Raw genomic sequence first — 22868 nt, forward strand, 5'->3', positions numbered from 1 at the left:
CAGATGTTGTATGGTAAAGGAAGTGACGTATTCTTATTGTTGTACAGACTTAGGAATAAGTATTATCCACACCTCCTTTACAAAGATCTTTATGTATTTACTATTTTCATTGTTGTTCATGAAATAGTGCCTTACTAGAATTATTTGTTCTTAATGCTCAATAGTTTCATTTCACTTGCTTGATTCTTTAATAACTAATGTGTGCATTCTCTGGATGTTTATTTGGTCTTTGTTTTTATTGCCTCTCTGTCTATACACGTCTGCAAGTGCAGCTAGCCTTATTCTTTTGCCATAGCCTAGAGAATATTTCTATCCTTTGCTTTCCACAATGATATCTCATGTTTCTCAGAATTTCAAACCAAAACAAACCTATTGTTTTCAAGTTGTAATGTCATCTGGAAAGGCTATCTACACAGGCAATGTCAATGTGTAATTCAAATAGTTCACAGGCTCACCTATTTTTGTTGTGTCAGTCACCATACAAAGCCTTGTTTGCAAGAACATTTTATCGATGTCAGCAAATGCAGGCTTTTGTTCTTCCTTTGTTAATCATTTTCTTTGTAAGACCACTGCCCGCATCACCTTCTAAACTTTGTTGACTAATGTGGGAAAACTAGTTTGTTGGGAAGTCTGTCGTTGCTCTCATTTCCTGGTCGACTATATTCCAATAGTTTGAGCAAACTTTATGAGAACTTATTTTCTCCATGATGTTGATGTCACTGTTTATATTGATTGCTACATGCAGCTCACAAACACACATGATTGGTGTCTTTCCATTTACCCGTGTGTTGTTGTGACAAGTCTGGTTTGTAGTGCCTGTTTGGGTGGCATGGAGCACAGACTCAATTGGGTATAACTGATTAAGCACACTCATCTTGCAAAGATGTTTGATGTTTGTAGCTCAGGCAGGTACTTCTACACAGGCCTAAGGGTGTGGAAGTCGCCTAATTACCTTTGAACCTTAGTAATTACTTTACTTATTAAAATAATTTCTTTTATGAGAAAAGTGACTTTAGTTTAATATAATGCAAAGGTTATTTACATTATTGAATTAGATAAATCACAACCGTTGGTCTCAAATGAAGTTGAGATTTAATATCAACCATCAATCACTTTGGATATTAGGGTTGTTGATTTAATCATAACTCAAACTTATAAGAGAGAGGCTCGACCAAGGGAGAAGACACATTATTGAGCACCAGATGGTTAAAATTCCAGTAGTATGTGTTGTTCAATAAGCTGAAAATTTTAATTAGAACAGGAAGGAAAATTGCTAGGAAACAATGCCATTTACAGGGGTTAGAAGATTAACAAATGTTTGCTTCACATTCTCATATCAGTATCGAAATAATGGATTGATGTTGTTAATTTGTGTAGAAATTTGAAGGTCCTGTAGCCCCACCCGGTTTAGTTTGTTTTGCTCATCATGTTTAATGCCCCAAACCCATGTTCATTGCACATTTAAACATGAATATTAAATTCAAAAGAAACATTGCTAGGCTACCACTATTTCACTTTCACTTTCAGCTGATAAGAAAATTTCACAAGCGCACACATATTTTAGACACTTATTTTTGGTCAATCACAGACCTTGGAAAAACCCCAAAGGGGAAAACCTGTTTGAAGGAAGATTTTATTTTGCTGATCTCAGAGAATTTATACAACATTAAATACATCACACAGGGTACTTATCTCTCCCTGCTGTTGTCTAGGAAATTTTTCCAATGTCCTTGAAACCCGTGCCTCTGTCCAGACCTCTGCTTGTAGAAACTCGTGCCTCTGTTCAGACCTCTTCTTGTAGACACTTGTGCCACTGTCCAGACTTTAGCCTCAAATTTCGTGCTCAGACAGACTGATTTTCTTCCTTGAAAATCACACACAGATTCAGCATTTAATGCCATCAGTTTCCGGGCCTCTGACAAACTTCCACAGCCCAGAAAGCTGTGCCAGAGACCTCCTCTTTTCCACTTAAAAAACAGGCCTGTTAGACTGAGTTTTCCACCTGCAAATGTGTGCTCCAGCACACAATTTTTTCCCTCGAATTCTGTGCAGACAGATGAGGAACCTCTCCTCATTTTGCATGCTGAAGACTGCCTTTATCTCAGCCTGTGTGTTGCTTTATAGTCTAGGAACTCAGTCCTGTTGGTCTTCTCCAAACTGCTGTAGATTGTTCTCTCCTTTAGCAAACAGCTCTCACAACCTCTTTGCCTTCTCCTCCTTGCTCTTCTCTTCTCCAACACTTGCACATGAAGAATGAATGAACTCTTTGTATTTTTCCTCCATTTAAGTCTTGTTGTCGCCTAAGATGTACACCTAAGTGTTGGAAAAGTTTCAAACCCCACAAGGTATAATCTTTATGGCGCAATGCTCAGAGCAGGGGCTGTCACCTATTCCCTACTCACTCCATTTAAGCTCTCTCCTAGACAAGCTATGTCGGGTAGTCCCTAAAAATGATTAGAAAGGAAGAACTTGTTGAAAACAAGAAGTTCTAGGAGACTAAGGGTAAGGCAATTACTTCTATGTAACTTAAATTTAAATATTATTTAGCAAGTATGATTATTTAAATGAGCAATGTAAATATTACCGAGAAGGATTCCAATAAGATCAATATGACAATGACCAAATAACAGTAATAAACCAGTGCGTTAAAACAATGCTCAATAAAGAAATAACACTTGTAAAATGGAATGATACTTCAAGTCAGAATGATAAGTAATTGTTGCAAGACAAGCATTAGTACAAGATGATAACACAGATTGAAATATAAGCAGTAAGATATAACTTGCAAAATAAACAAAACTTGTACTTCTAACTTAAAGAGATGCTCAAAATATATGGATCAATATCAAAGGATAAGGAGCAAGTAATTCCAATGACAAGTACAAGAAGGATATAAGATTGCAAGTAAAGATATATGCTTACAAATCAACAATGTGCCAAATGAGATGATGTTAGAATGAATGCAAAGCTAAACTATGTGTAATGCAAGTAAATCGGTTGATTTTTATTAAATGCTTAAGACCAGTGCCTTCGCTAGATGAAGTGGAAACTGAGTAATTGGTTTGCTGTTTAGGAAATAGAAATGTGAACAAACCCTTTAACAATTGCTTGAGAATACTTACTGAAATGTCTAGCATATAGTGAGCATTAAAACAATCAAGCAATAACAATCAATTTCAATGACTTAGTAAAGCTCCAGTAATTAAATTTCTAAAGAAGAGAATTTATTACTCAACCATGAAATTTCAAATGCTAACCACTGTTAACCTTTAGATATAAGAATCTAGGCACATTTAACTGTGAATACCATAAAAATCTTTAGCACAAGGAAACTTTACATCCACAAACTTAGAAAATCCTTTTCTCAATTTGCTAAGCAGGACTTAATGCAATAAATGCTTAACAAAAGACTTTCAAATTTTAAAGTGACCAAGCACATCCAATTTACTCAGAAATTTTTTTATATTTTTGTAAATATTTTTTGGAATATATATATATATATATATATATATATATATTCAATCTAAAAATCAAAAATCAAAATCAACATAAAACAAAATGACAATTTTTTTTTATTATTATTGTTTTATGATTTTTAAAATTTTTTGGATTTTCTTAATGAAAAATCAAAACAAACAATCAAAAGGGAAAAAGAAGGAAATAAAAAATCAAATCAAATCTAAAAAAATTTATTTATTCATTTATGTTCTAGATAGAAAAAGAAAATCAAAACTATACTCAAAACAAAACAAAATAAAATCATAAAATTGAAAATTAGCTAAACCTAATCTAACCCTATCTAACCAGCTGACACATAACAAAATAAAAGGAAAACAAAGTCGTGATTTATGAATACAGCTATGGCGGCGGGGAGAAGGAGCTTGATGCGCAACTATGGAATGGCCAGCGAATGGGAAAACTCACAGAAGGGATTGCGATTGCATGTGCAGAAATCCGCAGGCCTGGAAGAAATGGCAACAAGGCTTTTGAGCAGCAGAGGAGAGGGAAACTCACAGGATGGAGATGAGCCACAGACGTAGCTTGGCAGCGGGGACAACACGCAGATGGAGGTTGCGGAAGGAGGATGAAGGTTGTGCATAGTAGTTTATGGCAGCGTTTGGGTAACTCGAGGAGGTAGCTATGAGGGAAGGTGAGCTCGAGCGAGGGGAGTTACAGCTGAGGATGGTTGCGGGTTGACTAGGCGACATGGCATGGACAGGTAGAGTTTGATGGCGATGCTGAGGACGGGGCACGCAGGATCAGCAGATGAGGGCTCGAGGTCGACGGGAGCAGCGTAGGAGAATCGACAGGCACGCAAAGAATGGCCAGCGGATGGGTTCGAGGAGCGAACAACGTGTGGACTGGACAATGAAACGGAAAGGCAACAATGGAATGCGATGTGAGGAATGCTGAGATCACACAAAGAGGAGAGCTAAGTACAGGCGGAGAAAGGAATGGCTGACAAAATATGGGGTTTGAGGATGAGCAGAATGCGAGGATAGTGGAATGAGGGTTGCACACAGAGAAAGGAGAGTTGTGGGAGTGTTGTAGTAGCGTGAGGTGTGGAAAGAGTGGTGATACAACAATCCCACAACCTGCTTAAAAATTTCGAAAATTTTCCTGTAACACAATGAAACCCCGAGCAGCAGAATTGTACACCTGCAGAAAACTGGTTCTGAGGCCAGATCTTACCCTCCAGGGCCTAGATCTGGCTTCAAGATTGAACCTCACCTTCAAATCTGCAACCTGCAATGATAAAAAATGCCCAAAAACAATATATGCAAGGATGAAACTAAAAACCAGCTAAATAATTACAATATCCACAAGTTAAAGGCTCTAAGCAGCCAGATCTGTCATTATGCCACACATATATTTTTAAAATTTTGAATTTAAGATGAGGTGCTTCAGAAAACCCTTCATGCATCCACAACAAAAGTTCTAATGATAAGCCCGGGATCAAAACCAGCTGGGCTCTTCAGAAAATGCTATCCGGGAGTTGGCTGGTCCAACTGAAGACTTCCCCGAATGCTTGGTGATCTCAAAATCAAGGATTTCCTGCACAACTTAATTCAACCATTAACATAGAGAGAGAAAACAACAATAAAATTCAGATCTAATGGAGATACCTGCCATTATATTTAGAAATTAAACTATCATTCAAACCCTAGTGACCAAACAAGATACCTGTGCTTAAATCACTCTTCAATAAGCTATTTTCAATGGCTGAAAATAAATCTATTAATGAAAATAAAACATCTTACAGCATTTCCATGAAGGGTGACACCAGCAGAGATTAACCGCAAAGTCTTTTTTTATTGCACATGAAAAATGATTACAAGAGAGCTTTCACTTAGCACACGACTCAAAGGTCGAATTATCTCAACTGAAAACTGACCTCCTATTTAAAGACAAATCTTCCAACAACTAGTTCGAGTGATCCTTGCCAAAGCGATCTCGACCGTTGATGAAGATCAGAATTTCTTTTAATCTCATCTGTCGAAATTTTAAATATTAAGGAAATTCGAAATTATCAATTAAATGCATTTTAATTAATTCACAAATTAAATTTTTGAATTAATTTCCTTAAAATTTTGACTTTGACTTAACCCTAGGGACCAAGGGCATAAAATTTTAGCAAAATAATCAATTAACCTTAATCCCTGGTCCTTTTAAAATTTAATTTTTCAAAGGACCCTCGAATTTAGCCTTTGAAAAAATTAAAATTACCTAGGACCTAGGACTTATGAGGGGATAAATTATTTTTCTAACCCTCAAGACATTTTACATCATGATTTTTACATTTTTACATCTCAAGGGAGAAAACCCATTTGACATAGACCCTCATAGACTACCCAATTCTGCGACACAAACATAATATAGCAAATCAAGCAATTTGTAATAAAATAAGCTAACCAAATAGTTAGGATTATTCCCAAATCACTTTTACATAGACTCGATCTAACACACTAGGACTACCCTAAAATTTTAATGAAAAAATCCATTCCAGCTTTGGGGTAAGGCTGAAGGAAAACTCTGCCGATCATGGATCGGTGAGACAAAAAATCTTCCGGAATGAAGATCATCACCAGAAAATTAGGTTTACCTAGGCAATTACATACATGACACAGACCTACTGAGATTATTTACAATTTACACATGCAGACTGTGTTTACAATATAACATGATCAGGCTGATGATGATAGTCGAACGCACGGACACATTGATCAAGCGCTATCCCTTTTGCGAAAAAATGGGATGTACTTCTATGGGTCGTTGATATGTAGTGGTCAACAGTCCCTATCCTCATTTCCCTGCTCATTGATCAGATGAGAGGTACTTCCCATGAGTCCCAGACTGCATGGGTAGGATGCTTCGACAAGAGAACTAATCATCTTGTCCACAGGAGAGCGAATCATCCTGTCCCACAAGAGAGCGAATCATCTTGTACCACAAGAGAGTGAATCATCTTGTCCACAGGAGAGCGAATCATCCTGTCCCACAAGAGAGCAAATCATCTTGCCCACAGGAGAGCGAATCATCATGTCCACAGGAGAGCGAATCATCCTGTCCCACAAGAGAGCGAATCATCTTGTCCACAAGAGAGCGAATCATCCAATCCACAGGAGAGCGAATCATCTTGTCCTCAATCGCCATGGAGAACACATCATCCAGGCCCACAAGAGAACTAATCATCTTGTTCCATAGTCGCCACGGAGAACGAATCATCATGTTCAGCACATGCCACCAGGGGAGGGTGAGTCACCCTGTGGTCCTATGTTGCTCTAGTAAGAACCGCAAGCCCCTAGAGCTCCCAGAGCTCAATGTATGCAACATGCAAGACCTTTTTACAAGGGTCTCTCAACGTCTCCAAGTCGTTCGAGAAAATCACAAATTTGATCTTTCCCCAGGGCTTTGACAAAGTGTAGTGACCTGTACATCATCTCAATGCGATGGAGCCTCCTTGCTCATCGACTTACCATATCCAGATAAGGCAGTACCTGATGTTTATCTGCTAGATCAATCATCGAATACAGGATTCCTCAATAATCGAATCCCACCTCTGGTTGTCCCAGAGAATCACAGTGGTATTCATCATGTGTACTCACTGAAAAGTTTCCACAACCAGGCAACTTCATACGAGATCATACTCATAGCTATATATTCGGTCTCAACTTCTGCTTGTCCATGATATCAAAGCAGATTCCAAAAAGAAACAGTGCTGAGAAGTGCTCTAGTGTTCCTCCACACTGCTTGCCCAGCCAACATTCGAAAAATTATGCAACTTCATATTTCCGGCAGTGTATCTCAATTCATGGGAGATTGTGCCCCGAAGATATCTCAGAGGATTCTTGGCATCAATCTAGTGAGGCTCAACCAAATATGAGCTCATCATGCTAACTGCAAAACATATGTCCGGACGGAAGTTCACCAAGAACGTCAACGCAAATGAGTTTATGAAACTCAGAGGCATTTCCCAAATCAGGTCCGACATTACTACCATATAACTTCGGAAAGTTGAGATCTTCGAAGTAGTCACAAGCTTGTAGTTTATCATTTCACATCCGGAATCTAGCTCCCCCTTACTTTTGCAAATGAGAGGGTTTGCACCTGCCAAAAATAGGTCATCCTTATAAGGTACCGGTATGAGAGGTCTATCATCCACAACCTTTGAGTAATGGTTTGGATCGGTTTCACTCCTAATGAATCTTAGCTTCATCTGACAGCTATTAATCCTCTCATACTTGACCCGGGGAGTTTTGCTTCAAGCCATATAGGGCTTTCTTCCACCTGTATGAGATTCCCGTCATGAATCTCAAACTCCTCGGGTTGTTCCAAACCTGTGGACCTGCTACATGAGGGAAATGGTCCCCTTGTAAGATTTTCCTTCGGTACATCTTAGACATGTACTTTCATGCTCCTTTTGAATTCAGGCATTCCTGCCACCATCTGACTCATAGATCTCTGGTGCTATATGTCAATGGACATGGTCCCCAGTGGACTTTCTGCAACTTGATACAACCCTGAACTCAAAAACATCTTTGAAAATTCTATTTTCAAACACGTACCTTTCCATTGATGAGTGCCACCCTGAAACCTTTGACTTCCATTGCTGAAATGGGCACCAAGTTCTTCTTGCGATTAGGTACATAAAAGAGATTTTGTAAATGAATCGAGTTACCCTCATTCAATTGAGGGATAACATTCCCTACATCCTTTTCGGGATAGGTGGCATCGACTCCAAGTATAATCCCACAATTGTTTCTGTCTCTACCAAATTAGAGAGTGCACCCCTTCTATTCGATGAAGTTCCTTGAAGCACTACAATCAATAAGCCAGATTCCCAAAGAATCTGAAGGAGAGGGCCAATACAAGATAATGCTTCTTTATCTTATCAGAAACAAAATTTGATTCTTCATACCTGGGGTTCCTTGCTTTCTATGCAGAGTAGGCCATTTCCTTGATGACCTGCATTGCCTGTCATTCCTTGATCATTGATTGTTATCATCATCAAGTAATGTGTCCCTGCCATTCAGACACTTCTTCGCATAATGGTCGAACTAGTTATCTGCCTTTCCTTCCACCCTGAGATCCGGTCTTCCAATGAAGGGATCTAGAGGTAGGCCATATTCCGCTACGCCATTCTGATAATATTCTATGCTTCGACTTCACCCTTGGTGAATTTGAAGAGGGATGAGGAATCCACTAATCCCTTTGTCCTTACCCAATTGTCTTCGGTGATTGCTCTTTCACTCTTACTTGGGCATTGTCTTCACCTAAGCTCTGATACCATGTTAATTTTAGGTATGTTCTATGCTAGAACAATTTATTTAATTTTCACGGTATCTTTTCCAGATTAGCAATCACATTAGCATTAAAGTAAGCTACAAATAGAACATAAATATAAATTGCAGAAGACAAGCCAAGACAAGAGGACACAAGATGTGGTGCGAGCGAGGGACAAACCCCAATGTGGGGAAGCACTTGATCAATTCTTCCTTTATGTTCTTCAAAGTTCAGCAGAGAAAGAGAGAGAGAGAGAGATAGTATATTTACAATAGAAGTCAACATTTTGACTTTATGATATCTGCATGAGATCAGATGAAGACATATTGCTTCAACTGATTCTCCAAGGTGACTGTTTCACCTATCATGGTGTTGTAACTCGTACTTATGTTGCACCCGTCATTGTGCTACACCTGGTCACTGAGCTGCCCCCATCACTATGCTACTCCCATCACCATGTTGCATTATTCATCATCATCATGCTGTCTCAATCATCATTATGCATGCCCATCATGCTGCATCATTCATCATTATGCTGCACTATATTTTTGTTGCTTCATTATGTTGCCATATGTAATCCTTCAAACAGACCATCCAACCATACTCTACCTTATAGGGCTGCTAACTTCCAGAACGTAGCTCCTAAAAGGGCTCCAACTGCTAGATATGGCCTGTGGCCTAGCCCAGCAGTTGACTGTAACTTGGGTCCCTTCCAACAGTGATCCAAACAACCCTTACACAACAGCCTCTAGCTCTTTCTTATTGCGGATTCTTCTGCCCAGCATACCGAGTTCAAGAATAGCTTGGTCATGCCTAGAACAGTCCACGCTGTCAGCTATAGGTATGTGAATTTAACCCTGAGATACTACCTTTTGTTGTGGCATGAGTCCACTCATCTTTCTGCGTCTTAGGTATTTATATGCTGCTGACTAATAGAGCTGCGTAAAACGCTTTTTCATGACAACAAATAAGACTGCGAATGGTGGCTGCCAATTACGTCTCTTGACGCTGCGGTTAAGGTCTCTTCTAGACTTGCGGTTAGGGTCTTTTAGGGCTTCCTTTGACTACGTTAAAACCTTTCCTAGCTGCATTAAAGAAGCTTCCTAGACAGCGTAGATTAGGCCTCTCTTTAACAACTAATTAGAGTCTCCTTGGACCATGGATTAGGGCACCACTTGACAACAGATAAGGGCATCATGTTGACTATGTATAGGAGCTCCCTTGACTGCGGCTAGGGCACATCTGAACTGCAGCTAGGGCATAATACACTTAGCCCAACGTACTCTTTAGTGTCTCTCCTTCACCAAAACCCCAAGACGTGGAGAGGAGGAGATTACATGAAGAGTAAGTGTGTCTTCAAATGACTTTAAGTCCTCACCTATTTATACTAAAAACGTAGATGATGAATAGACATGACCATTGGGCTTCTGAGCCTACAAAAGTTGTTGGCGGACTTGACAAATTGTCTTATAACATAAATAAATTCATAACTCCATGAATACTTATTGGAATCGGATGATCTTTAGATCAATCCTACACCTTTCGATGAGAGGGATCCAATAAAAATATCAGCAGCCATAAATAAGATGACCCACATGAAGTTTGGCCCTAGTTGCCAATTTTAACAAACAAAGACAAGAGATATTCCAAGTGCACTAGATCAAATAGCTAATTAGAAAGTGCAAGTTAAAAGATGCAAAATGAAAGCAAATTAGAAGCTATGAGTTTGATCTATGAGCTAGGTTAGTGAGAGCAAGAAACACAACATACCCTCCCTTTTAAATAAGGAGGGATACCATGGAACCAAGTCTCAAGCTCCCATAAAGAAGATCAATTTTATTACCAAAATTACAATGAGAGGAACCCTTTGAAAGAGAGAAAGGTCCTAAAACCTTGAAGAGGGATTACAAATTATGAATCTTTAGACACTAAAGGAGATCCTCTCCAAGTTACAAAAAAGGAGCAACAAATGAATTATACAAGAAACTTGCTCCATATATCACTATGATCTTCACTGGAATGAAAACAATCCTCCTTTGCTCTCGGCCTATGGGACAAAGGACCTTAAATATTAACCCTTAAAGAAACTTGCACCAAGTGAGAGAAAAAACTCTCAGCCTAGAGGAAAATATTTTTCAGATGCTGACGGCCAGATGAAATGAGGGCTAGAAAACTCACGGCTAGCCTTAAAATCTAATAAAAAATTTGGATTAAATTTTATTAAAATTTTATAGGTGAACTTCTTAAGGTTTAAGGTCTGAAACTTCTTCAAAACTTCGCTAAAACCCTCCCTCCAAATTGCCTTTCGCACCAGTGGAGGGAGGTTCCTTTTAGGAGTTCACGGCTTGGAGAAAAAGGCCTTCAATGGCTTGCGGCTATCCCAAGAAAATTTGCAATTAGAAATAGACCTTCACAAATCGATATCTCACCCAAAATTTTAGCGAAAAACCCTCAACAAAATTTATTTGTCTTTGCGAAATCCCAAAGGTTAGTGTGTGAAATCAAACACAAGAAATAAGCCCTAGAGGGCTTGCAGCTTCCTCAAAAATTTAGTCTCAAAATTAACCCTCCAAAGGGTAACTTCTAGCTCAAAAATTGATAAAGGAAATGTATCAATTTCTTCTGCAAAAATATAAGGGTTAATTGATCAATTCACCAAAAGAAAATCAAGCCCTCCTAAGCTTGCGACCTAGAGGAAAAATGATTTGCGGCCTTCATAAAAAAATTGCAAATAAGCTATGTGAGCTACAACATTTGGAACCCTCCCCTCGACTATGTCAATCTATAAAAAAACTGCCTGCGGCTTGCTAATAGTGACTTCAAAAAAAAATTCAAACCACAAGACGATGATATATATGCATAGATCTTGGCTTCAGAAGCTAGGAGCCTATGACTTCACAAAAAAAAAATTCCAAGTCTCCAAAATGAAAATCCCAGTGAGAAAAATCTTGGAATTTTTTCTATAATAAAAACCTTTTCAAATTATTCAAGCCAATGCATAGGGAGGCCTTAAAATGTTTGCGCCCTTAATAGGATAACCAAGATTAGTATGCGGCTCTCAAAAATTCCTATTAAAAGATTGATAACCTAGGCCGCAAAGAAAGAGGAGGGTTTGGCCTCCCAAATAATCTCATTCTCTTTGCTCTTGAAGCCAAGTCCACCTACAAACCACTTCTTAAGTGATCCAATCCAGATCTGAACCCTAGTTCTTTAGATATGCAAGTAAACAGTGAATAAATACCCCAAAAGTAATATATACACAAGATAAACCGAAATTTATACAAGGGTTATGCAAGTAAAATATTTACAAATCTACAAATTGATGGAATATGAGTACAACTCGGTTCCTTGATTAGCACATAATAGTTCTATACTAGTATATCTATTTATAGTAGAATAATAAGAGAATAAATGAAGATTAATAAGTTTTTTCCCAAGCAATGACTAAAAAGTTCCTACAACACTTGTTAGATAAATCTTTGGGGAGAAACAAAGTAGGCTCTTCAATCTTTGTCTTGGGAGTTGGATGGTCCAACCAAAGACTTCCCATCGCGCCCAAAATCTAAAAGTGATTGATCTCTGCACATTTAGAATACAATTGTTAAATCACAAAAGTTAAACAACAAAATTGAAAGAACGGATCTAGAGATCCCTGCTATACCTATTAAATTCAAATTTGATTCTCTAACCCAAAAATTAATGCAAGGTATCTGTGCAAATAGTTAATCCACAAATGACTAGTGAAATAACAATATATCAATTTAGATCCAATAGAGCATTAAGAGCATTATTTCAGAATACATTACCACAGAGGAAAAGAGAAACACCACCATGAATGAACCCCAAAGACTTTTGCTTTATTATTCCAGGAAAAATTACAGATTCCAGCAGAGCTTCGCTAGTCAAGAGCTTGCTTTGCTAGTCAAGAGCTTGATTACAATGTTCAAAGATGTTACAGTAAGGAGCTTTGAGCTCAATTTATAGAAAAAATGAGAGATCTAGATCCCTCTCTAAGTGAAAATGGCTAGGTCTAATGAGTTGCACAAATTTGACTTGATCCCAAAGAAAAATGGCTAGTTGAAAGATTTATCCATGTCAAATTAATCTCGTCCCTTGATACTTGAGGAAAAAATTCGATCTCCTTAATGGAGAAAAAAAAATTGATCTTAGTCCAAAAAATATTTTTTTCCAATTTTATTTCTCGAAAAATTCCCATTCAATTAACTTGGTCCACAAGTTCAATTTTCTTCAAAAAATTGATTTTTTTCTTGGGAATTAATCAATGTTCCACCAAGGTTCCGGACGAGGGGGTGAGGGAGCGAGGATATGCGGGAGCGACCTATGCAAAAGCTCCCCACCAATTTTTAGGAAACGTGGGGGGACGTCAGGGTCTTAAAAACTTATAAATATAAAATATAATTTATAAATTGAGTCCACTATGACAATTGGGTTTGAATTGAAAAGCTGCAAAGCATGATCATTGATATGAATATCATTATTTAGTATCATATAAATTTAAAATTCTAATTTATAATTATACATCATACATTATGATTAAAGTTTAAACCATATTGATGTTCCACTTCCTACTATGAACATTGAATACTGAACAGTGAATATTGACATAAAATTATAAAAGTCAAGTCTGATACATCAAGAGTCAAAATTTTATAGAGTAAGAATAACATAAGAACATCAACATATCGAAAGATAAACGAGCATAATTTTGCTCAAGCCTCAAGGTAATGCCCCGCTAGTCTCTGCATCCAGCGGTTGCATGAATAAATTAGGATCACCATATCACCATCTGAATTTGAATCACTAGCATTCTCAAACATGCTAAGTGGCACACCAACCAACCCCATTTGTCTCTCATCAAGTCTCTCCTCCATATCTACCTGTGCATCATCCTCTAAATCAACATCCCATTGTGTTGCTAGTCCCTTCAAATACTCGAGTGTCTTCCTATGCTCAAGACGTAGGGCACTGTGCACAACAACTAACTTCTCCGCTCTTTTAGAGGTAAGCTTGTTCCTCTTGATAGAGTGGATGAAGCTATATGTGGACCAATTCCTCTCTGTTGTAGAGGAACTAGGAACGTCTTGCGAATGAAGTGAGGGGCCATGGCGAATAATGAATTAAATTTATAAAAAACGAATTGAAACCCTAAAGTATTAGAAATAATGTTAAATTTTAATTATAACAAAAGTTTATTTAAAAAAATCGGGCCTCTCGACCCCTATTATCCCCCCTTGACCCCCCACATCCCCCCTCGACCACCCTCGACCCTCCCCCTCGTCCCCCCACGACCCCCTTTTCAGAAATGACCCCTTAGCACAAGGAAGAGTCCCCCGACATGTCCCCCTGCGTACCCTGTTTTTTGGGAGCGTGGGGAAATGACCCCTTCTCGCCCCCAAGTCCCTGGAGCACGAGGGAGCTAGGAAACTAGACCCCTGGGGGGGGCGAGTCCCCATGGAACAGTGGAATTAATTTATCTTGGACCCATCAATTTTTTTCTATGGAGATTCCTTTACCCTTTTCCTTGTTTTCATCCTCGGGAAAGTGCACAACCTTTTTTAATATTTTTCACTTGGAGAGAATTTTTATTTTTCTCCCATTTTATTTTCTGACCATTTTCCAGCTAATTGTTTTGCCATTTTTTGCCGAAAATTAGAAATAATGACTCTAGAGATTATAAACATATTTTTCCACCCTCAAAGTGTGTCTAAATAGAAAGTTTAGGCAATGAGGTCTAATTATGATTACTCATACAACCTAAAACTTCTATAGACAACACCTTTTTACATCTTTACATCAAATATTACATAAATATCTCGTTTCGAAGGGGAAATTTGACAATTAAAAAATGACCCCTAACCAAATTTTGTAACTTTAGACATGACCTATTATGGTAATTTACATCGACTCTATACACTTGGACTCACTTAAGACTTCACCATCAAGTCCCACTCTAGCTTTAGGGTATGCTTGGGAGAAAAACTCAACCAATTATTTGCAGTTGAGAAACACAAATAATTAGTTGAAGAGAAATAAATCCCTAGAGTGAAACTCTCTGGCAAAAATTATTAAACTTACATAAGTGTGTTACATGGCTTCATAAGCATATTAGGATCATTTTTACATAATTGGCCACAGGGCTGCAGAATTTGGATTACATGTGAAAACCAAACACTGAATGATGATGATGAAATCTAAAAAAAAATCTGACTGCTCTAACCATGTGTTATGCTCATGGGGTAGTTGACACTTGGTGGTCAACAAGTCTCATAATGATGAGAATCCATATTGATGACTCATGGAGATTGGCACCCTCTCATCCTCATGCTTGAGTCTAGGTTGAAAACTTTGTTGGTCACTTGGCAACAGTACCCATCAAATCCCCATTGGTTGGATGCATATTTTAGGCTTACATATTATTTTGTAGGCATGTTGCATGTACTATGCTCCATCCTCTTCTAGCTTGGTTACTCTAGATCAAAGCGCTTCCATGCTTTGTTTGTTTTCTCGACTCTTTAGACTATGGTTATCTCTAAAGTCCATGAGTTGGAACCATTGGTACCTTGCACCTAATGCATGCAGTTTTTAAAGCACATTCCTCCAATTTTAATTTTCGTTATGCTTATCTGAAGGTCTAGCTTATACTATCTTATAAAGATATATGCAACTATCTTGGCTTTCTTTCATCAGCTATGGATTGCATTACGAATTTTGCACTCAATTCTTTAGGAGTCCATTTGAATTAATTGTCATTAACTAACGTACAACAACGCATGAATCATCTTAGATTGTTCAAATTGCTTAGAAATTTATCTAAATTGTAGTAATGCTATTGTCAGTAAGAAATTTGCATTATTACCACCTGGCATCATGTTTAAATTGTCAACTAGGGCCAAACTCCACATGGGTCATCTTATTTATGGCAGCTGATATTTTTCTTGGATACCTCTCTCTGAGAGGTGTAGGATTGATCTAAAGGTCATCCCATTTTGACATGTACAAATGAAGTTATGAATTTATTCTGATTATGGACAAATTGTCAAGGTGAGCCAACAAACTCATGTAGGCTCAGAAGCCCGACAGTCACGTCTATTCATCCTCAACGTTAGCCTATAAATACATGATCCCTAGTCCTCATTTGGACATCACTCATCTCTCTCTCCTCATTTGATTGGGTGAGGATTTTTGGGCAGCTTCTCTCTCCACATATGCGAAGGAAAGGTCAATGATTTTTTGTTTCAGCATTGACCAGGTTTGAACGAATTTCCCGAAGGTTGTTTTGAGCTACGTTGACCAAGCATTGACCTGTTTTAGTGCGATTTTGGGTGGAGGAATTCTGTCCTAGCAAGGCACAGGTCTGGGCACAAGAACTGAGGCAATCTGACCTCTGTTTTGACCAACATTGACTGTACTAGGGTTTTCCACAGGGTTGATTTTTGTTGGCCAGTTTTGACTAGACTTTTTCGAACTGTTTTCGACTGATTAGACTTGCTGTTGGAGGCCAAAGTTGACTAGGTTTGACCGAGCTGAATTGAGGAAGAAATCTGCCCTATTGACTAGCATTGACTTTTCTGGTTAGGGTTCTTTTGCTGTTGTTATAAATTATCAGTATTTGTAAATTGTACTATATCTCTTTGCTGAACTATTGAAGACTAAAAGAAGATTTGATCAAGGGTTTCCCCACATTAGGGTTTGTCCCTGGCTGGTGCCACATCTTGCATCCTCTTATCTTGGCTTGTCTTCTACTGTTTATGTTTATGTTCTATCAGCGTTTTACTTACATGCTTATGTGATTGCTAAACTAGATATTGATATTGGGCTAATAAAGAAATTGAAGTAAAATTGCTCTAAAGCATAGAACATACCATTGTTGCCTAAAATTAACATGGTATTAGAGGTGAGATGAAGACAGCCCAAGCAAGAGTGAAAGAGCAAGCACCAAAGGCAGTTGGACAAGGACAAAAGACTCACTGGGTTCCTCATCCTACTTCCCAACTAAAGACAAGCTCCATGATAAATCTGACTATCATGGATGGAAGATGTCTCTTGGTTCGACCTTGGAAGAGAAGGAAGTGATGGATTATGTGCAGGGTAAAATCCTTGAGCCTCCTTCAAATGCACCGATTGCTATGAAGACCAAGTATAATAAGGTTGAAGTCAAAGCGAAGAAGATTATCAGGGATTCCATTGACAAGCATCTGGTGGCCTATATCTTCGAATTGAAGAACTCTAAGGAGATATACGACAGGTTGGTCAACATGTTCAAGGTTAGTAATGCTAATCAAATTCTCTTTCTCAAGAATAAGTTGAAGGATATTAAGAAGGGCAAAGACGAGGATATTCAATCCTATTTCTTGAGGATTACTAAGATCAAGAATGATCTACTCTCGATTGGAGAATCCATTCCTGACAGGGAACTCACTCTCACCACCATTGGAGGACTCCCACCTAAGTGGTATGTATTTAGAACCACTATACTCAACAATGATCGAACTCCAGGGTTTGAAGAATTGATGTCGAGATGCATTCAAGAAGAAACAAGAAAGGTGGAGCAAGAAATGTCTTTTAATAGAAGCAACCCCACTGCATTCTCCGCTCATGCTAAGAGGAAGAACAATGCAGATTCAAAGAAGCATAGTCAAGGAAGATCGGGATTCAAAAATGGAAGGAAGGGAAGATGCTTTGTTTGCAATAAGTTTAGCCACTATGCAAGGGAGTGTCCTAGTAGAAGGGATACATCTCGAGATGATGACTATCATTACAACTCTAGGGGCAACTTCAACAAAAATGATCAAAGGAATGGCAGGTCCAATGGCAAAGAAAAAAGGAATGCGGGACATCAAGGAAATGGTCGACCCTCCAAGAAATCAAGGAACTCCAGGTATGATGAATCCAATGTTGTTAACAATAAACAAAAAGAGTACTATCTTATATCAGCCCTCTTCACTACCTCTCCTCCGGACACTTTGGGAAATTGGCTGATTGATAGTGGTGCCTCAAGGCACTTCATCGGATACAAGTAAGCCCTCTCTAATCCGATAGAAAAGGAGACAAACTTGGAGATCATCCTTGGAGACGATGCCACCTATCCCATGAAGGGAGTAGGGAATGTTACCCTTCAATTGAATCAAGGTAACACTATTCATTTGCAAGAAGTACTACATGTACCCAATCTCAAGAAGAAATTGGCTCTGGAGTTCGCCCAACTTCATTATAAGGCCCTACCCAATGTGAGACAAATGGTGACAGGTATGCCCGAATTCAAAATAGAGCATGAAGGTGTATGTTCGAGATGTGCCGAAGGAAAACTTACAAGGGGACCATTCCCCTCAAGTAATAGCAAGACCACAAACATATTGCAATTGATCCACTCTGACATATCTGGTATGATGCCCGTTAACTCCTTGGGAGGATACTTATATTATCTCACCTTTTTGGATGATTATTCTCACAAGACCTGGATCTACTTCTTAAAGAAGAAAGATGAAGTGTTCACCTGGTTCCGACATTTCAAAGCCTTGATCGAAAACCAATTCGAGAAGAAAATCAAGATATTGAGGACTAACAATGGGACCAAGTATGAATCCAATGAATTCCAAGATTATTCCAAAGAAGTTGGCATTAAGAGGGAGACTACAATGCCATACACTCCTGAGCATAATGGTGTGGCTGAAAGGAAGAATCGCTCTATTGTAGAAGTTGTCCATGCCATGCTTCATGATCAAGGCCTTCCGAAGTTTCTATGGGCTGAAGCTGCAAATATTGCCATGTATGCTCAAAACCGATGCCCTCATCAAGCATTGGACTCCAAGACTCTAGAATAAATGTTCACTCGTAAGAAACCCGATGTCTCTCATTTTAGAATTTTTGGAAGCCCCATATATTTTCATGTGCCGAAAGAGAAAAGAAGCAAATTGGGTGCATCTGGGAAGAAAGGAATCTTTATGGGCTATAGTTAAAATTCTAAGGGATATAGAATCTATGTGGCTGGTCAAAAAGAAGTTGAGATAAGTCATGATGTCACCTTCGACGAAGATATGGCCCTCAGAAAGATCAACAACCTTCCATCCTAAGGAAGGACAAAGAAGCTGACACAAGAAATCAGGGTGAAAAAGAGGACAAAACAATGCCCAATGTTGATGAACCTGTGGATCCTATTGATCCACTCCCTCATGAGCCTTCCTCCTCTAAGAGGAGACCCTCATGGCTTAGGGAGACTCTCAAAGATGCTGAGAGGCACATTGCACCAAGGGGGACTTTCCGTGAAAGCAAGAAGCCGAACAGGTGTCAAGGATATTTGACTGCCATGAGCACTATCATTGAAAATGAGCCTTCATCATTTGAAGAAGTCATGAAGCAACAAGTATGGAAGGATGTTATGAATGAAGAATATGAGTCAATTATGAAAAATGATGTTTGGGATTTGGTCCCTAGATCCTAGGACAAATTGGTTGTCACTTCTAAGTGGCTTTACAAAATCAAGCATGCAGCTGATAGAAGTGCAGAAAAGTTCCAGGCTCACTTTGTTGCTCGAGGCTTCTCTCGAAAGGAAGGTGTAGATTACGATGAGATATTTGCACCTGTTGCTCGATACACCACCATCCGCTCGATCATAGCCCTTGTTGCCTCGCAAAGATGGAACCTAAATCAGATGGATGTCAAGACTGCCTTCCTGCATGGTTCAATCAAAGAGGAAGTCTATGTGGAACAACCCGAGGGATTTGAAGTACATGATCGAGAATCTCATGTATGCAGGTTGAAGAAAGCTCTCTATGGATTGAAGCAAGCACCCTGGGCTTGGTATGATAGGATCGATAGCTATCTGATGAAGCTGGGATTCACTACAAGTGAAGTCGATCTGAACCTTTATTTTAAGGTTGAAAATGATAAACCTCTCATTCTGGTACTTTATGTGGACGACCTCTTTCTGACAGGTGCACAAGTGTAAGAGGGAGTTGGCTACTAAATTTGAGATGAAGGACCTAGGACCAATGCACTATTTCCTAGGGTTGGAGGTCTGGCAAAAGGCAGGTGAAATTTTCCTTTCAAGGAAAATATTTTGTGAAGATATTGGAAAGATTTGGGATGGTGGATAGCAAGCCTGTGACTACTCCAATGGAACTTAACTTTAAGAAGTCATGTAGTGCTGTTGGACATGAATGGGAAATGCTTCTGAGTATCATCAACTCATAGGAGCATTGATGTTCTTGGTGAACTCCCATCCAGACATATGTTTTGCAGTTAACACATTGAACCAGTACATAGTTAAGCCTCATCATATACATTGGATTGCCGCCAAGAATCTTTTAAGATATCTTCGGGGCACAATTACTCATGGACTGAGATACATTGTCGAAATGTGAGGCTGCATGGTTATTCTGATGTTGATTGGGCTGGCAGTGTGGTGGATCGCAAGAGCACTTCTGGATGTTGCTTTTCTTTGGGTTTTGCTGCGGTATCCTGGATGAGTAGGAAGCAGAAATTGGTTGCCTTGAGCACCGTCGAGGCCGAATACATAGCTGCTAGTATGGCCTCCTGTGAAGCTGTTTGGCTAAGGAAGCTCTTCAGTGAGCTGTTTGGACATGTGCTGGATACCAACGTGATCCTCTGCAACAACCAGAGTGGGATCCGATTATCAGAGACTCCCGTGTTTCATGATCGCTCCAAGCATATAGATATTAGGTACCACTTTATTCGGGTATGGTACAACGAGGAGCAATAAGGCTCCCTCACATTGGGACTGATGAGCAGGTCACCGATATTCTGACAAAGCCCCTGGGGAAAGTCAAATTCTTGGCCTTTCAAGAACGACTTGGAGTTGTGGAAAGACCCTCTTATGAAGGTCTTGACATTGAGCTCTGGGAGCTCCAGGGGGCTTGGGGTACTTCTTGGAGCGGTAAGAAACCGTAGGGTGAGTGGTTCAACCTTCCCCTAGTTGTTCGCTGTGTACAAGGTGAGTGGTTCATCCTTCCCTCGTGATATCTCTTGGCGACATGTGAGCAACACAAGTGGTTCATCCTTCTCCTGCCCATGCAGTTTGGGACTCATGGGAAGTAACTCTCATCTGGCCAGTGAGTAGGGAAATGAGGATAGGGACCATAGTACTATCGATGGACGCATTGTGTACTACCGTGTTCCCTATGCTAGGATGTCTGATATTGATCTGGGATCAATAGGAACTGATTTTGAGTTAGTAATAGTGGTATGAGACACTCTCTTTTTGGAACTGACTTCAGGTTAGTAAGAGTGGTATGAGACACTCTCTTTTTGGAACTGACTTCGAGTCAGTAAGAGTGGTATGATACATTCTCTTTTGATTGGGACTGACTTCGGGTCAGTAGAGAATGGTATGATACATTCTCGATCACTTCTTCTTCATAGTTCAACAAAGCAGTGCATGGATGGTAGAGATAGTACAGATTGGTAGATGGATTAATAGGTGGAGTTTTCCCTAGTTGAGAGGGAGTGTTAAAATTGGCAACTAGGGCCAAACTCTACATAGGTCATCTCATTTATGACAACTGATATTTTCTTGGATTCCTCTCTCTGAGAGGTGTAGGATTGATCTAAAGATCATCCCATTCTGACATGTACAAATGAAGTTATGAATTTATTTTGATTATGGACAAATTGTCAAGGTCGGCCAGCAAACTCATGTAGGCTCAGAAGCCCAATAGTCATGTCTATTCATCCTCAACATTAGCCTATAAATACATGATGCCTCGTCCTCATTTGGACATCACTCATCTTCACACATCTCTCTCTCTCCTCATCTGATTGGGTACAGATTTCTGGGCAGCTTCTCTCTCCACACGTGCGAAGGAAAGGACAGTCATTTTCTGTTTCAGCATTGACCAGGTTTGACCAAATTTCCAGAAGGCTGTTTTGGGCTGTGTTGACCAAGCGTTGACCTATTTTAGTGTGATATTGGGTGTAGGAATTCTGTCCTAGTGGGCCGCAGATATGGGCACAAGAACCAAGGCAATCTGACCTCTGTTTTGACCGACTGTACTTAGGCTGGCCATAGGGTTGACTTTTGTTGGCCAGTTTTGACTGGACTTTTTCGGATTGTTTTGGGCTGATTAGACTTGCTGTTGGAGGTCGTAGTTGACTGGGTTTGACCGAGCCGAATTAAGGAAGAAATCTGCCCTGTTGACCAGCGTTGACTTTTCTGGTTAAGGCTCTTTTGCTGCTGTTATAAATTATCAGAATTTGTAAATTGTACTATCTCTCTCTGCTGAACTATTGAAGACTAATAGAAGATTTGATCAAGGATTTCCCCACATTGGGTTTTGTCCTTGGCTAGTGCCACATCTTGTGTCCTCTTGTCTTGGCTTGTCTTCTACTGTTTATGTTTATGTTTTGTCAGCATTTTACTTACATGTTTATGTGATTGCTAAACTGGATATTGATATAGGGCTAATAAAGAAATTGAAGTAAAATTGCTCTAAAGCATAGAACATACCATTGTTGCCTAAAATTAACACATTAATATTGGTCTTTACTTTATGGCAGTGAAATGTTCCAGTTATGTTTTTTATGATAGTAACAGTATGATGGTTGTTTTGATATCCTACCGGAAACCTTGCTTTGGACCCAAAAGCCATGTTTTTGTCACACATCTATGATCATTGATAGTGGTTTGTCATGTAACTTCATTGATTAAATTTTGTGCCATTATGATGTTAATGTGTGAGGTTATTGATTATTATTAAAACTGAGTATCATCTTTCTACTGCATTTCTCCTTATAGTCATTTTTTCACAGGTGTGTTCTTTTCTTAAGTTTCTTCACTAACTTGTTTTTATCATTTTCATTCACTACAGACACTTTTTATTATATTGGTTTGCAACAATCAATTGGTGGAGTGGCTTGTATGGATACTTAACCACATACCTGCACTATCTCATACATCAGCCCATTTCATGGCAAGATTGCACTCTCTCAGGGAAAAGTTCAATGACAATCCTGTGATACCGTCAAGAACATCAAAGGTAAATCATGACTACTTTGTATGTAAGATGCAAGCTAAAAGCTAAACTATGGCATAATTTGGTTATCACTAT

The 22868-nt window shown here is 39.1% G+C and overlaps 1 protein-coding gene across 1 annotated transcript in view; it reads left to right on the forward strand.

Moving 5' to 3' along the window:
• Nucleotides 1–22868, forward strand: part of LOC149199527 (vacuole membrane protein KMS1-like) — a 300187-nt gene that overhangs the window by 276458 nt on the left and 861 nt on the right. The window contains exon 8 of the mRNA XM_089402477.1: nt 22629–22796. Coding sequence (XP_089258603.1) covers nt 22629–22796 — 168 coding nt within the window. The remainder of the gene's footprint in view (nt 1–22628; nt 22797–22868) is intronic.

This window comes from Pinus tabuliformis, chromosome 2_1 (assembly GCF_031772625.1).
Source record: "Pinus tabuliformis cultivar Carrire ecotype Pingquan chromosome 2_1, CPIR1, whole genome shotgun sequence".
NCBI classification, from domain to species: domain Eukaryota; kingdom Viridiplantae; phylum Streptophyta; class Pinopsida; order Pinales; family Pinaceae; genus Pinus; species Pinus tabuliformis.